This window comes from Elephas maximus, chromosome 15, assembly GCF_024166365.1.
Source record: "Elephas maximus indicus isolate mEleMax1 chromosome 15, mEleMax1 primary haplotype, whole genome shotgun sequence".
Classification (NCBI taxonomy): domain Eukaryota; kingdom Metazoa; phylum Chordata; class Mammalia; order Proboscidea; family Elephantidae; genus Elephas; species Elephas maximus.
Window position 1 is genome coordinate 2,249,199 of NC_064833.1, and position 16,637 is coordinate 2,265,835.

The 16,637-nt window shown below is 61.5% G+C and overlaps 1 protein-coding gene across 3 annotated transcripts in view; it reads right to left on the bottom strand.

Annotated features, from left to right (window-relative positions):
• Positions 1-5,199: 5,199 nt before the first annotated feature.
• Positions 5,200-16,637, bottom strand: part of ADGRB1 (adhesion G protein-coupled receptor B1) — a 91,438-nt gene continuing 80,000 nt past the window's right edge. For 2 of the 3 annotated variants that reach the window (XM_049854097.1, XM_049854096.1), the window contains 7 exons: positions 16,243-16,414; positions 11,674-11,769; positions 9,623-9,677; positions 8,100-8,800; positions 7,024-7,059; positions 6,709-6,813; positions 5,200-5,905 (listed from right to left, as the gene is read on the bottom strand). In XM_049854097.1, coding sequence (XP_049710054.1) covers positions 5,708-5,905; positions 6,709-6,813; positions 7,024-7,059; positions 8,100-8,800; positions 9,623-9,677; positions 11,674-11,769; positions 16,243-16,414 — 1,363 coding nt within the window. In that variant the 3' untranslated portion in view covers positions 5,200-5,707. The remainder of the gene's footprint in view (positions 5,906-6,708; positions 6,814-7,023; positions 7,060-8,099; positions 8,801-9,622; positions 9,678-11,673; positions 11,770-16,242; positions 16,415-16,637) is intronic. The other variant, XM_049854098.1, reaches the window with a different exon arrangement.

Genomic DNA, 16,637 nt, shown 5'->3' on the forward strand with positions numbered 1-16,637 from the left:
CAGCCCTGGTGACTCAGATGCTAGTCTATGTCCTTGTCTCTTGTCTGTCCTCCCTCCCTCCTTCCCTCCCTTCCTTCCTTCCTCCCTTCCTTCCCTCCCTTCCTTCCTCCCTTCCCTCTCTCCCTCCCTCCTTCCTTCCTTCCATCCTTCCTTCCTTTCCTCCCTTTCCTCCTTCCTTCCTTTCCTCCCTCCCTCCTTCCTTCTTTCCTCCCTCCCTCCCTTCCCTCCTCCCTTCCCTCCTCCCTTCCTCCCTCCCTTCCTCCTTCCCTCCCTCCCTCCCTCCCTCCCTCCCTCCTTCCCTCCCTCCCTCCTTCCCTCCTTCCCTCCTTCCCTCCTTCCCTCCTTCCTTCCTTCCTTCCTTTCCTTCCTTCCTTCCATCCACCCTTCAGATACTTCCATTCTGTGGAAGCAGTGAAACAGGATGAGCTGGTAATATCCTCCTTTCCAACCCCACAACTACCATCACCAGGAACGCAGGTCATGGTGGCTGTCATCTTAAACACCAAAATCATTGTCCCCACCACCATTACTGTCATCATCACCACCACCAAGATCTCCACCTCCACCCACGAAACCATTGTCACTGTCTTTGGCGTTCCTGCCCATCACAGTGACCCCACCTTCCTCAGCCCCACACCTCCCCGGGGTGGTGCTGACGAAGGCAAGCAGAGGTGGTCTTGGCCTCAGTGGAGACAGGTTGTCTAAGAGGGTGGTGCTTGTACAAGGATGCCAGGACAACTGAGGGGAACACAGGCCTGGGAGGACCTTCCTGGTGGCTGGGTCAACTCTGGGCTCCACAGTGCAGGGTGGCCTCTGGTGGAGGCAGGAGCAGATGGAGGTACTGCTGCTGACCTTGGGAGACCTACCCAATGTGGGGTGGTTCCCTGAATTTGGAACCGGGAAAGCTGGGCTCCAGGGGAAACTGCACACGGCATCACTTAGCCATGCTGAGTCTCGGTCTGCTCATCTGTTGACAAGGACCCTGATCCCTGCCTTGTCCAGCGTCCGCAGTGCATCACTCTGAACAGCTGGGAAACACAGGGATCTGTGGAGCCCTGGGGAGAGGACTTGTGCTAGTTTTGTGTGTGCCATGGCCCCCGTCCCCAGCACTGCCCAGCACAGGGCTTACTGCAAGAAGGTGAGTGCATTGGCTGAGGGCAAGCCTTGGGAGGCCCAAGGGTTCTGATGAATATTGTGGGGCCACCTTTGGGGGACTTTCTGTACTGACAGCCAGAGAGCAGACAGGACTTCTGTGATGAGTCATAGTACCAGGCCTTCACAGAGTAGGGAACAGCTGTGAGCATGGGATCTGAGGCAGGAAGTGGGAGATGTGGGCTCCTCCAGTAAAAACACTGCCTTCTCAGAGGGAGGTTGGGATGGAGGAGAAACTGGATTCTGGACACACACTGCACCCTGACCCTGGTCACACACTGAGTCCTGATCCCAGCCACATCCTGTGTTCTGACCTGGTCACATGCTGAGTTGAGCCCTGATCCTGGTCACAGGCTGAGCCCTGACTATGGTCACGCACTGATCCCAGATCCCAGTCACATGCTGTGCCCTGACCCTGGTCACATGCTGAGTCCTGATCCTGATCACAGGCTGAGTTCTGACCCTTGGCACACACTGACCCTGACACTGGTCACACACTGAGCCCTGATCCGGTCACAGGCTGAGCCCTGACCCTTAGCGCTCTGACCCTGATCACACACTGTCTTAGGCTGGATTCTCTGGAGAAGAAAAACCAGTGAAGTGTATCTATAGAGATTTATTTCAAGGAAATGGCTTACATGGGGGTGGAAGCTGGCAAGTCCCCAATCTGTGGATCAGGCCTCAGGCTTGGGACTTCTCCTAGCTCGTGTGGCTGCAGGGCTAACGAACCCAGGTCAGACGGTAGGCTGTTGGCTCAGGGGGCGAGGAAGCTGGTGAATCCCAAAATCTGTAGGTCAGACGACAAGCTCAAGATCCAAGAACTGGAGGTCAGATGGTGATGAGCTGGATGAAGGGCCCAGAGCAAAGGAGAGCCTTGCCAGGGCATCCGTATGTACACTGGATACAAGTCACACCCCCAAAGAAACGCCAGTAAGGGTGTGACTCAAGATATACTCCACACTAAACCTGTCTCAGTAACATATTAAAAACCCATTGCCTTTGAGTCAATTCCTACTCATAGAGACCTTATAGGACAGAGTAGAACTGCCCCTTTGGTTTTCCAAGGGACAGCTGGTGGATTCAAATTTATGACCTTTTAGTTAGCAGAAGAGCTCTTAACCACTGCACCACCAAGGCTCCCATTAACATATAGAGATTAGGATTACAACACATATACATAAAATAGAGGACAATTACGTAATAACACAAAATGGAGGAAAATTACAACAGATCACAAAGTGGAGGACAACAACACAACACAGGGAATCATGGCATAGCCAAGTTAACACGTAATGCTAACTATCACACACCCTGAGCCCCAACCCTGGTCACACCCCGAGCCCCGACCCTGGTCACACCCCGAGCCCCGACCCTGGTCACACCCCGAGCCCCGACCCTGGTCACACCCCGAGCCCCGACCCTGGTCACACCCTGAGCCCCGACACTGGTCACACCCTCAGTCCCGACCCTGGTCACACCCTGAGCCCCGACCCTGGTCACACCCTCAGTCCCGACCCTGGTCACACCCTGAGCCCCGACCCTGGTCACACCCTCAGTCCCGACCCTGGTCACACCTATTTACACTGTTCTGAGTTGTTCCCCTTGCACTTCTTGAGTGTGTAGCTTGAGTCCATCAAGATTTTTTTTCCTTTCAGTTCCTTCTGCCACAAGTGGTGCTGAGTGGGAGAGAACGGAGGTGGGGGAGCTGGGCTAGAACTTGCTCCAGGGCATTCCCTAAGAACAGTGGAGAGCCCTCAGGGTTAGCCCAGCTCTGCGGATCCTGCCCCCTGCCTTGTGCTGCTTCACTAAGAGAGGAGCGGGGCCTCATGGTTTTCTCCACCTTGACCACCTGTTCCCAGGTGCCCTCCCAGGTCCCTTCAGTAAGAGCCCAGATGTTGGGGATGGGGCCACGGCCCACAGACCCTGTCTGTAGCCCTTGGGGCCAGATGGGTTTGGAATTCAGAATCTCCCTGATTTCCGTACCGTGCATATGTGATATCTCCTCTAACATCCCAGAGGGGCCGTAATAAAATGCACTCATAGCCACAGGTGAGATCTCCCTTCCACCCTTACAACCACCATCACCAGCAGCAAAATCACCGTCCCCACCACCATCGCTGTCGTTGTCGTCACCACCACTGATGAACTTGTACATGAAGTGGATCAAATAGACTATAACAAGCCTCATTTTTGGTCTGTTTTGCTGTGAAATCTCACAAACTTTTTTTTTTGGCTTTTCGAAGAGTTGAGAATGGTGGCTCAGGGGCAGCACCCTGTCACCACGTGCTGGTTGCTGAGCTCCTGTTGCGTGCTGAGAACCAGGGAGGGCTTTGCATGGTCTTCTTGGTGGCTGCAGTGGACACGCTCTCCTCCCTTTTTGTTGTCCACTCACCCACCATCCACCCACTTAGCGTGGTCACTCACAATCATGGCCAATCAGAGTCACCTGTGGTCACTGGTGTTCTCTCATGACTTGTGGTCACTTGCAGGCAGCCACAGTCACTTGTGTGTCCCCATGGTCACTGGTGGTCACTTGGAGTCACTCATGGTCCCTCACACTCACTGGCGTCACTGTGGCCATCTGTGGTTACTCAAGGTCACTTGTGGTCACTCACACAGGAGGCAGCATCCAAGCATCTTCATCATCCTCACCTGCTGCTAGGACCATCTGGGCACTACAGCCACCCACAGGAGCTGAACCAGTACAGTGACAGGACAGACACTCCACTGTGGCCACCTGGGCCAGGCAGACTTCCTCCTTTATGGCTTGGCAGGACATTGTTTTCAGTTTGAATCTTGGGGGTGGGGGGCATGATCTCAGGGTGCTTGGAGCCCCAGTGCCCAGCCCTGCACACCTCCTCTCTTGAGGCTGATGGCCTCTGTGCACAGCATCCCTGGCCCACCTCTCACTGGGGTTTGTGGTTTAAGGAGGGGCCCAGCATGGGTCCACCCAGATGCTCAGCCCATCACTGCTCAGGGATGTCCACGCTGTTCAGTGTTACCTCCTTGTTCTGGGATTGCCACAGGGTGGGGAGCTCAGTTTGAGGCAGAGGACTCAGCTAACCTGTCCCCTCCACCCTGCCCAGCCTCGCAGCTGTATGGTCAGACTCCCTTTGGAGGCTCAGACTGCCCCCTGCTGGACACACGGGGAAGAGACGGGAGCCGGCGCCTGCTGCAGGATGTGCGGTCTTTACAGCGGGGCTCAGAAACGGGCAGAGGCCGAGAGGGTCGAGAGGTGGATGGGGATGGGGTGTGCACACAGAAGGGCAGGGCCTGGCATCTCTCCACTACCCACTGGACACAGAAGGGGTGGCTGTGGGGCCTTTACACCTGTTCCATGGGTGGTCTCTCCAGCACCCTCCACGCCTGTGGCCAGAAGTAAGCACCGAGGCCCAGGGTCAGAAAGCACCCTAGTGGTGGACAGGGGGTGTCCTGGGACCCAGGACTACAGGCCTCTAAGCCCGCCTGCCTCATTATCTTCCCTGCCCAGGATTGGGGTGGTGGCAGTAGGGGTGGGGGGATGGAAGTGGTTGGGTGAGGGCTGTGCGTAGTGGTGCTGAAAGCCATGACAGGAGGGTGGGGCAGGGCCCCGGAAGAAGACAGCTAGGCTGCATCTTCCCAGATCCAGGCTGGAGGTGGGAGCCCCAGGCCCGGGATGTCTGCCCTGGCCCTCCCTCTGTATCCTTTTTAATGTTTTGGATTTTTAGAAAAACACCATTTGTTGACTTTGTCCCCTCCTGCACGTGACTCAGCCACCACCGCAACGGAAGTCAAGTGCGCTTCCTCTAATGGTCTGGGAAAGGGGCGCAGGGGGCGGCCGGCACTGGAGGCTTCCAGAATGTTCCCAGCATCATCGCGAACTGCTGACATGCCCACCGGGCCTCCCCACTCTCTCACACTCTCAGGGCGGGAGGCCAGAGGGTGGTCTGCAGGGCTCAGGCCAGCAGCTGGGTGGGCTGAGGCCCGGGTTTGCACGGAGAAAGGCCACACCAAGAGAGGACCTGAGTTTTTAATTCTTTTTATTGAAGAAAAGAAAAGGAGAGAAAAATAGATGCCCCACCCCGGCTCCTCCTGGAGTGGGCTTTGAGTCCTGCCCCTGGGGCCGTACGGGTGACAGGGCTGTGCTCTCGGCCTGGGTCTGGGGGGGCCCAGGGCCCTGGAAGGGTGTGGGGGCTGGCTGCTTCCCGCGGGGGGGGGGGTGTCTAAAAAACGGAGCCAGGCTGGCCAGGCCAAGCAGACTGGTCCTCTGAAGCGGCAGCTCGGCGGGCACCTGGGGACGCTGGCCACACCAGGCCTGTCCACTGTCCGCACCGCCGCCCACCCCCGGGGCTCGCCCGAGGGGGATAGAGTCTGAGGCACCTCCGGCCTCTGGAGCCCCGTGCCACCGCCGCCGGGCCGCCTCCTGTCCTCGCCCGGCTCTGGTCCCTGCACCTGGCCGGAGCCTGGCTGGCGTCCGAGCGCCCCGGGCCCTGTGGGCCGGGCCCGCCGAGCGTGTCTGTGCCCGTCCTCAGAGCGGGCAGAGCAGCATCCCTCCGGTGGCCGGTGCTGGCCGCCCTCAGACCTCGGTCTGCAGGTCGATGATGTCCTGACCCACCAGTGGGATGGTGGCCCCCGTCTTCTCCCACTCCACGCTGCGTAGCTCCAGCGGCGAAGGCGGCAGCGGCTCCAGCTCCTTCTTCACCCAGGCTGGCGTCCCGTGCGCCTTCCGAAGGCTCTCCCAGGGCCTCTTGTTAGGGGTCTGCTGCTTCTCCGGCTGCTTGCCAGTGGAGGGGCATTCGGGAGAAGTGGGGGCACGGGGAGAGGAGGGGGGAGGAGAAGAGGGGATGGGGATGGAGGAGAGGGGCGGGGAGACATGAAGAGGAGGCAGGGAGGGGGAGAAGGAGAGGGGGCAGGGAGGGGGCACGGAGGGGGACGAGGAGGGAGCAGAGAAAGAAGTGGGAGCAGAGAGGGGGCGAGAGCCAGGGGCGGGGGGAGAGGTGAACGAAAGCAGACAGTAGGGGGCAGGAGGGAGGGAGAGGAGCAGGAGGAAGATAGCAAGGGCCAGGGAGAGACCCCAACACAGAGGTGAGGAGGAAGAACAGGTGAGCAGTCAGGTCCGGGCAGGGACTGCGCAGCCCCGGACCAGCTCAGCGGTCCCCTTCTGGCTGCAGCCCCGACCTGGCTCCGCAGCCCCGGCGCCCCACCGCGGCCGTGGGCATTTACGCGGCCGCCCGCCCTTCCAGAGAGGGCCTGGGACAGACACCTCCGCGTGTCCCTAGCATCAGCTGGGCCGGGGCAGAGTGAAATAGTGGAGGCAGGGGGAGGTGGGGCCGAAGGAAGAACGGGGAAGGTGACTGGGCCGAAGGCTCGCCCCCTCCTTCCCGCCCGCAGCCCAGGCCCGCCCCGCCACCTCCTTGCCCCGCCCACCCCGGCTACCCGCCCACCTCCGTCCCCGCCCACCCTGGCGACCCGCCCCGCCCACCTCGCTTACCGCCCCGCCACCTCCTTGTGCCACCCACCTCCTTGCCCCCGCCCACCCCGGCTACCCGCCCACCTCCTTGCCCCGCCCCCGCCCACCTTGCTGTCTGGGCCCAACACCTCCTTGTCCTTCTCTGCGTGCTGCAATTTCCGGTTCAGGTCCTGGAACATGTCCTGATGCCGCTTCCGGGTGTGCATGATTTTCTGCAGGGAGGAGGGACAGCGACTGCTGGGGGAGGGGCCGGGGGCCCCGCCCGCCCCGTCTGCCGCCCCTGGGACGCGGGCGTCACCCAGCCCCCAGCCCCCAGCCCCCACCGCTGAGTCTGCCGCCCGAGACGGGCTCCCAGGGAGCCGAGCGGCCCGCCTCTGCCCCCCTGCCCAAGGGGCGCTGCGCGCACGGGCCCCAGGACACACCTCAAAGTCCAGTTCTGCGTACCGCGATTTCCGCCGCTGTGGAGAAGGGGGCGCGCGTTTGCCATCCACTCCCCAGAGCCCCAAGACCACACGCCCTCGCCCGCCTTCAGGGTACCAGCACAGGACCCAGGGGACCCAGCTGCCCAGGGGCTCGCTTCCAAATGTGGTCCTCAGTGCCCCCCAGGAGGCCCTGGAACGAGCTGTGGGGCTCTGGGATGGGTAAGAGGTGGGGCCATGGGGGCTGAAGAACAGAGGCCCCAGATGACAGTGACTGCTGGCGGTGGGCTTGAGCTGCAGGGCCATGCCCCTGGGGGGGCTCTCTTCTCCCTGGCTGAGGAAGCCCCCTCCCAGCTCAGGCCCATGCCTAGGGCCACCCCTTACCTGGAGCAACACCTGCGTATCACTGGGTGTCAGCCCTCTGCCCCCGCTGCCCACCCTGGAACCCCTGTCCTCCAGCCTGGGCAGGCCAGGGACACCTGAACTCAAGGCCTGGCCTGGGCCCTGCTACATGGAGCCAGAGGGTGGGAGCAGGCCCCAGGAAGGGACAGGCCCCACAAGAACACTGCCTGTGCTACCCCTGAGCCCCTCCGCCCTACTGGCTGAGCCAAGCGAGGGTCAACTCCAGGCTTCAGGCCCCCCACCCCAGAACAGCAGGTAGTCTGTTCTGCTGGTCCAGGCTGGGGCCCCTCAGCCCCTTTGAAATGCGAGGATGGCCCAGGTTACACGGGGGGGGGGGGGGGGGGCACCAAGTGAGCTTCCCGTCAAGAGAGGGGCCAGCAAGGCCTGGGGGAGCAAATTGGGGACTGATGCTACTGGGGCAGAACTTGGGCTGTGCAGCAGCCATCGGGTCCCGACAGGCCCCGCAGGCTCAGTCTCCCTCTTGCACCAGAGCCTCACCAGCTGGAGGAAGCCAGGTGGCCCCAGGTGGGGTGGATGGCCTGGACAAGTGGACAAGGGCCAAGCGTCCTGGGCTCAGGTCTCCCTGCCCCTGGCTGGTAGCTCACCTGGCACTGCCCACCCCCGGCCCACCAAGTGGAGGCACCTGCATGGCTGTCCCTGCCTGCTGGCACCCTCACCTCCAGGGAGCTCACAGACAAGGTGGAGATATTCTCATTCTTGGTCATGGTGCCTGTGCTGGGTCCTGGGTGGGCCGCTGGCTCTGCTGGCTCTCCCAGGCTGGGGGGCACGGGCTCCAGGGTGGGCGGCGGGGGCAGAGGCTGCTGGGGTGGTGGGGGTGGCGGGGGTGGGGGTGGTGGGGGCTGGGCAGGGGGCGCCTCTGGTGGCTCGCGGGTGGGTGGGCTGCGGGAGGAGAAGCCGGCATCGGGTGCCATGTTGAGGTGGATGAGCCGGGTCTGGGGCATCTGGTCAATGTTGATGCTATACTTGGGCTCCTCCTTGGCCTTGGGCCGCAGCGTGGCTGTGGCCGTGGGCAAGATCACATAGCTCGTATCCAGAGCCTTCTCCTGGGCCCGGCTCAGCTCCGAGTCCAGCTTCTTGAAGATGTCCCCATCACCAATGAAGGAGGCCTTTGCAGCCTTGTCCTTCTTGAGGGTCAGTGAGTGGTTGGGGAAGTCGGGCAGAGGCCCCCCACCGCCAGGGTAGCGCGGCGAGCCGTGCAGGTGCAGCTTGGACACGTTGGCCGGGAGGCTGTTGAAGTTGGAGGGTGGTGCCTGCACGTGGACTAGCTTCAGCTTCTCCTCCTCAGCAGGCACGGATGGCCGCTTGAGTGTGCCGGTGATGGTGGCTGTGCGGCAGGCTGCGATGTCCTTGTTCAGCACTGTGAAGGGACATGGGCAGGGTCAGCCTCCGGCCAGAGATGGTCCCTGATGCATCAGTCCCATCCTGGCCCTGTGCTGCCACCTCCTGGGGACCCCCAAGTCCTGCTTGGTGCCACTACTGGTGGTCTGGCAGCTGGGTGCCTGTCTCCCCAAACAAAGCTGCGACGGGGGGTGCCTCTCACTGGGCGGGGGGGGGGGCTCTTTTTTTATTGGGCATCTAATTCCCTTTTTGCACTTGCTACCAGGAGGCTCAGCATCAGCCGGGGGCTCAGTGGTGGGTCCTCCTGCTCCCACTGACATCCCCCCAGTCTGAAAGCCCAGTCCCCCCACCCTGTGATCGCTGGGAATGAGATGAAGAAATGGAGACAATACAACGCCTGGGCCTTGAGCAGAGCAGGCAGGGTCGGGGTGGGGTGGACTGGAAGTGTCCCTGGGCACTTCCCAGGGCTGGGGCACCATGCTCCTCAAGGGGGCACGGTGGAGGACGGGAGGGTGGGACTGGGGCAGGGAGTTCTAAGAACGCCACATAAGCCGGGATGCCCTGCACCTGTCCAGCCTGAGCTCAGGACAGTGTTCCAGAGGCTTCGTCTGCTCACGCCCTCGGACCCAGCCTGTGGGGGGACGGCGGTGAAGGCCCAGGCCCCAGGGGAGGCGTGGGTGCCAAGGCTGCCTTGTATCTGCCCCTCAGACCGGGGCTCCCAGGCAGAGTCCCCTCGGTCCAGGTGGATGTGGGACACGGGGTGGGATGAGGACAGACGGATGGACAGACACAGAGAAAAGACAAGCAGGTAGGCCCAGTGAGAGCCACCTGTCACTCTCACCTGTCAGGCGCTCACCTGATCTACAGGCCAGATCCACGTCCTTCTCGAAGTCAGTCTGCAAGATAGAGAAGGGCAGTGAGGTGGGGGGTGCTGTAGCTGGAGGCCCCCCACTTGGAGGGGTGTGTGTGGACGCACACTCGTGAGTGTAAGAGGCTACACGTGTGTGAGTGCCGGGGTGTTCACGTGGGCAGCTGTGCCTGTGTGCTCCTGTGTGTCTGGGCGGGACCTGGGCTCCATGCATACGTCCCGTGCCTCGTGCCCGAGTATGCATGTACGTGTGCCTGTGTGTGTGGATGTGCATGTGTGTGCATGTGTGTGTGCTGCCTCCAAGCGGCTTGTGGGTTGGTTGGAAAGTAGAGGTGTCCCAGGCCTGGCAGTGCTCCAGCTTTGAGCCCTGGCCCCCTGGCCTCAAGTACAAAGACTCTGCCCCACCTCCAGGTCCCTCCCATGCAGCAGGGCAGACAGCGGGCACCACGCCAGGGCCACCTGCCACCAAGCCACCAACCGGCAATATGTGAGTCTGGAGGGCCTGCCATATGCCACCATCACCACATCCCTGGGGTCACCGTGACCCCATTCTCCAGGGAATGTGGAGGTACCAGGGAGAAGCAGGCAGGCTTGGACGCAGACCCCAGTGCCTGGGCCGGCCCAGCTGCTCCTCCAAGACAGGCTCAGCCTGCTGTCGGGGAGCTCTGCCTGGCTGGGCTGGGGGCTCCAGGGAACAGCCGGGTCCTTCATCTCAGATCCGGAAGCTGCTTCCCCGTAAGCACAGGGTCTTTGGAAAGGGAATCTGCCTGGAGGTCAGAAGTCAGGCCTAGGAGAGCCTCGGGTGCAAAACCTCTCTGCTGAGGCCTGTGGAACCTTCTCCATTTTGGAGGGAGAAACCGAGGCCCAGAGGGGTTACAGGCCTGGCTGGACGCTGTGTGGTAAGCCAGAACCCAGCCTCCACTCACCACTGGGCCCTGCCCTCACCCCAAAGTGGACACTGGCATCCGGTGAGCCCCTGCCTGTGACCACAGCGGCCGAGGTGGGGCCAAGCACCACGTCAAACAGACGTTCTGGAGCCCAGACAGTTGTCAGGGCCAGCAGACAATGTGGACTGAGATAAAGAACCACATGTAGCCACCTGGGGCTGCCAGGGCCTGAATGGGCGGCCCCACTGGGCAGGAGTCAGGGAGAGCTCCCTGGAGGCAGTGACGTTGCAGCAACACCTTCATGGTGGGCTGGGAAGGTAGACTGTGTACGTGGTGTTAGGGGGACGAGGAGTTGGCCCAGTGTGGCTCAGGCACAGAACACCGAGGGAGCTGGCTCCAGACAAGGCCAGTGGAGGTCTGGCCACCTCCCATGGCCTGGGAGTGGGGCCAGTGAGGGAGGGGGCTGCTGCCACTGGGGTGGGGACCCTTGGGGCCCAGGCTAGGGGTGGACGTGGTGACTGGTGGGGTGGGGGAGGTAGGGGGGAGCTGGTGCCTGGGGAGCCTAAGCGGGGGTGAGCCCACTTTAGGGAGAGTGGGTAGAGCAAGAAGGGGAGCAGGCTCAGGCTGCAGGGGGCAGAGACGCAGAAAGGACACCGAATAGGTCAGAAGAGGGGGTTACTGAGAGGGGTGGTCGCCAGAGGGGCCAGGTGAGGAGTCAGCGGGAAGGGAGCAGACCCTGAGTGAGGGCCAAGCACCAGGGGCAGCCATTTGGTGTGTGGGGTGCACAACTGAGGGCTGGCCCACCTGGGTAGGAGGCTGTGGAGGCCAGTTCTTTCCTTGACTGAGATGGAGGGGCTGTGGGGAGCTGGGATGCCAGAGGGCTGCTGTGTGGCCGGGGGCACTGCCAGGTGCCAGCACCTGCCCACACTTGCCAACTTGGCCCCTTCCCAGCCTGAAACTCTGGATGAGGAATTTCACCCTGTTGAGCCTCAGTTTCCCCAACTCCAAACTGGGCCCAGGGCTCCTCTATCAGGGCTCTTGGGGCCTCGGGCAGCTCTGAGCGCAGTGAGGACCTGAAAGCCCCTGGTGAGGGGCAGCACTGGGTTGGGGGACCTGCTCCCTGGGCCCGGGTCCTACCATGAGTTGGGCATGGCCGTTCTGGAAGGAGCCTCCCGAGTCCCCATGGCCCTCCTCCTGGCGGTCCACCACTCGGCATTTCACGGCATCCTGGACCTGGAGGGGAAGCACGGTGGTCAGTGTCTCTCCTGAATGTCCTCTCTGGCGCCCTGTGTGGCCCTGCAGTGCTACAGGCCTTTCCCAAGAGCCGGGCCGGTGACATGGCCGCAGAGCCCGGCCTGCAGCTGAGGTCTGGACCCTGTTAGCTGAGGACAGCCCCGCCTCCCAGCATCCACGGGGCCATGTGGGATGCGTGTCCACTGGGAGGGCACCGCACTGGGGGCGGGGGCGCAAGCTCCTCACACCATGGTGGCAGGCAGCGCACTCACGGATGGGGTCTGTGCGGCTGAGAGCGGCGGAAGCACCTGACTACAAATGGGCTTGAAACAGAAACCTATCCTCTGAAAGTTCTGGATGACAGAAGTCTGAATTCCAGATGTGGGCAGGGCTGGTTCCTTCTGCAGCTCTGAGGGAGTCTGTCCGGCCTCTGCAGCTCTGAGGGAGTCTGTCCGGCCTCTGCAGCTCTGAGGGAGTCTGTCCGGCCTCTGCAGCTCTGAGGGAGTCTGTCCGGCCTCTGCCGCTCTGAGGGAGTCTGTCCGGCCTCTGCCGGCTCCTGCAGCTTGCCGGCAGTCCTGGGCAGTTGGCCCGTCTTCACGTGGCCTCTGTCTCTCTGGAATCTGCCTTTCTCTGACAAGGACGCCTATGATTTGGTTGTTGATTTCTTTGTGCCGAATGTGTTGCTGTGAGTGGCCACTGAGTGGATTCTGGCTCCCGGCGACCCCACATGTCAGAGGAAAACTGGAAGCAGATCGCCGGGCCTGTCCTCCAAGGTGCCTCCGGCTGGGCTGGAAGCGCCACCGTTCACCAGCCTAGTAGTCAAGAACTTACCTATCTGTGCTGCCCAGGGAGCCCCAGGCCATCTGTGATTTCGACCTCATCTCCAGACCCTTCGTTTAATCACATCTGCAAAGACCCTTTTTCCAAACGAGGCCACATTCACAAGCTCTGGGGGTTATGATGTATCTTTTGTGGGACACAATTCGACCCACTCTAGGATCGACCACTCTAGGACCTGCTGTCTCAGCACGCTTGTCAGCCATGAAGGAGGTGGAGAAAAGTATCCGGAGGACACTGTTCAGTGGGTCTGAGGTCAGACCTGAGAGGCCAGCGGCCGGCCCTCCATCCACCCACCACAGACATCAAGGGTGAGGCTGCCGCAGACCCCGGGGGAGGGCCGGCCTCACGAGTTGACCCTCTGGGGGCAGCAATGGGCAGAGCCAAGACACAAAGGTCGGGGGCTGTGAATGTACAGGGTGGGGGCTTCCTGGAGGTGGGGGAGGTGGGAAGAGACGTGCGGGGTCCCAGGCACACACTGCCTGGACTTTCACAGGCCCACACCCCAACCCACTCTCTCCAGTCGCGGCGCTTTAGACCCTGCTGGGGTTCGGCTGCCGTCTGTCCATCTCATGCAGATGGGAACATTGGGCCCAGAGAGAGCAAGAGACCTGCCTGAGGCCACACAGCCAGAAGAGCAGGGCCAGGGCTTGAAGCCAGGGCCTTCTGGCCTCAGAACTACGGCCCAGCCAAGTCCTTGGGCCTCCCTCCCATCCTCTTGCTCACTGGTCACCTGGCCCACATTTATTAAGCACCTACTGTGTGCCCATTTGAAGGCAGGCAAGGATCCCAGGAGATGCAGATGGGAGAGCACTTTCTCTGCTGGCATCGAGAAGAGCTGGGGCCCCCAAGGCCCCCATCCCCTCCCAGGCCCTCTCCACCCGGGCAAGCCTCACCCCATTCTGCTCCCCCTCGAGACCCAAGCTTTGTTGGCATCCACCAGCAGAAACATCCAGCCTCTGCCTGTCCCCACCATCTGTCTTCCCAGCACGTCCCCCCTGCAGCCCCCGCTGCCAAGCATGGAGGACCTGGACAGGCTTGCAGCCTCCCCCCGCCCAGGCAGCAAGCTCCTTTCCCCCGACCCACTGTGACATCTCCTGCAGCAGGACACCCACACGAGGGGCTCCAAGGGCGCTCGGCCAGAACGTGGGGGCGCACAGGTTTTCTCTGTGTCCCCACTCGTGTCCTGGGGTCTCCCGACAATATGCCTTTGTGGGGGTCTCCACTTTGAGTGCACACACTCCCACCCTCCGCCTGGGCCCTGCCCTGCTTCGTTTTTCCAAGTTCTCCCTTCCTGCTGCCTTCTGCACCTCCGCCTATCAGTCAGTTGGGCCTTCTGAATTCACCTTGTAATTGTTTTAAAAAGACCTTTCCTTCTCTCCAACTTTCCGTATTTTCTCTCCTGTGAGAGACAGCCTCTACTTTACCCTTATACTGGGCTTTCCATTTTCTGCTTGCATGTTTAAAATTTCTAAATACTCTCTTTTTGTCCTGCCAGTCTCATTTCACACAGAAGCCAGGCGGCGGTGGCTACGAGCATGGCCCCAGGGGTGAGATCCTGTGCGGTGGCCAAGGGGTGCTGGGCTGGAGTTCCTGTCCATAGAATGGGGCAGGACGGGGCCTACTTTATGGGGCACATGTGTGCCCGTCAGGGGCGTGAGCATCTTCTCACAGGGGCTGATGAGACTGTTCTTTTTCCTGGGTGGTCTCTGCTCTCCCAAGTTCTATCTTCCACGTCGGAGGCTCTCCTCAAGCCTCAGCACTGGTCGTGGGCCCTAGTGAGTGGCTGGACGTTTGCAGGCGGTGCGGCTGCGGGTGCGAGGCTTCTGGGTGGGGCTGCTTCCCCATATCATCTCTCCACGGGGCCCCAGGAAGAGGCGGAGGGAAATGCAGGTGTTCAAACCACGGTCTGCTCCGCTCCGAGACTTCTGATCCCTCAACATGGTGTCCTGTGCCCCTGCTGGGGACCCCGTGCTGCCCCTTCACTGCTTGTGATGGTTACCGTTACATGTCACACGTCTAGGCTGTGACTCTCAGTGGTTTGGCAGACACCAGAGTGGGTGATCTTCCATAATATAATACAATGTAATCACCTTCCATGTTGTGACCTGATGTGATCAGCCGATCAGTTGAAGGAGGAGTTTCTTTGGGGCTGTGGCCTGCCTCCAGCATATAAATGGATGTTCCGGCAAGGCTTGCTCTCTCCACCCTGCGCGCTTCTTGTCACCTGACCTCTGGTTCCTGGGACATCAGCTTGCCGCCTGACCCACAGATTTGGGACTTAGCAGTCTCCACAATTGCATGAGCCCATTCCTCAGGTAAATCTCTACGTTTATAAGTAAGTCTCACTAGTTTTGCACCCCTAGAGAACCCAGATTAAGACACTGCTCCACACGGTTTTGCAGGAGAGAGCCCATTCCACTGACATCAGGATGCAGCTAGCTCACATCTCCCCCCTAAGATTGGGACGCATCCCCTCAATAACCTCAATAACCGCTACTAGCCAGCAGGTCGTTGGGGCGTTGTTTGGTGAAAACCCTCTCTGGACACCCCTGGAGAGGTCCAGAAAATGCCAGAAGCAGAGTCTCAGCTGCTGTGAGGAATCTGCCCAGGTTCACACCTGCTGGCGGCTCTCATCTCCCTGGTCCCAAGGAGGGCAGAAGCCAGGCCTGTCTAGACAGCCGCTTAGCCCCAGGCCACCTTGGGAGAAGCGTCCTATTCAGGAACGAGGAGCACGTGGAGAGGAGTCATGGGTGGTGCAAACAGTCTGCTAACCAAAAGGTTGGAGGTTTGAGTCCACCCAGAGGCGCCTGGAAAGAAAGGCCTGGCAACCTACTCCCAAGAACTTAGCCACTGGAAACCCTCTGGAGTTCTGCTGACACACGTGGGGCTGCTGTGAGTCAGGCTTTTGGCACCTGACATGCTGGGCGTGGCCTTGAATGTGAGTCCAAGCAGACTTGCTCCAGCCTTCCAGGGTTGTGATGCTGGATGGATGCCTACTGAATGAACGCGTGCGTGCTGGCCCCCAGGTGTCCCGCTGCCTCCCAGGTGTCCTGAAGGCCCAGCCCCCCCAGGTGTCCCGCTGCCCCTCCAGGCATCTGGCTGCCCCAGGTGTCCCACTGCCCCCCAGATGTCCCGCTGCCCCCTCAGGTGTCCTGCAGGCCCATCCCCCCAGGCGTCCTGCTGCCCCTCCAGGTATCCCGCTGCCCCCCAGGCGTCCCACTGCCCCCTCAGGTGTCCTGCAGGCCCAGTTCCCCGGGCATCCCACTGCCCCCCAGGCATCCCGCTGCCCTCCAGGTGCCCCATTGCCTCCCCAGGCGTCCTGCAGGCCTGGCCCCCCAGGCATCCTGGTGTCCCCCCAGGTGCCCTGCTGCCCCCCCCAGGCATCCCGTAGGCCTGGCCCCCAAGGCATCCCAATGCCCCCCAGGTGTACTGCAGGCCCGGCTCCCTGGGTGCCCCACTGCCCCCCAGGCGCCCCGTTGCCCCCTAGGTGTCTTGTAGGCCTGGTCCCCAAGGCGTCCCACTGCTCCCCCAGGCGTCCCGCTGCCCGGCCAGGCATCCCACTGACCCCCCAGGCGTACTGCAGGCCCAGCCCCCCAGGCGCCCCGCTGCCCCCCAGGCGCCCCACAGGCCCACCTCTCTGCGCAGGATGCAGTGCACCATGACAATGACAAAGCCCTCCAGCGAGTCAAAGACGGCGAAGAGGATCTGGAAGAGGGCGGAGCGGCGGTCTGTGACAGCAAGGACGGCTGACATCCAGGTCAGCGCCAGCAGCGGCAGCACCACGCAGGAGCTCCAGAGCGAGGCCCTGTGGACGGATGGGCGAGCAGTGGCGGGCATCAAGACCAGCCTGCCATCCCCACCGAGATAGGACACCACCTGGACCCACTGCCCAGGGCCTCCATGGAGGATGGGAGTCAGCCCATGTGCTGGACCCAGGTCATCTCTCTTGGGTTCCCCACGGGGTCCTCTGCTCCAGGATCTGAGCCTCTCTGTACCTGTCTTTAATGCTTCCCTGATGGCTCCGCTCC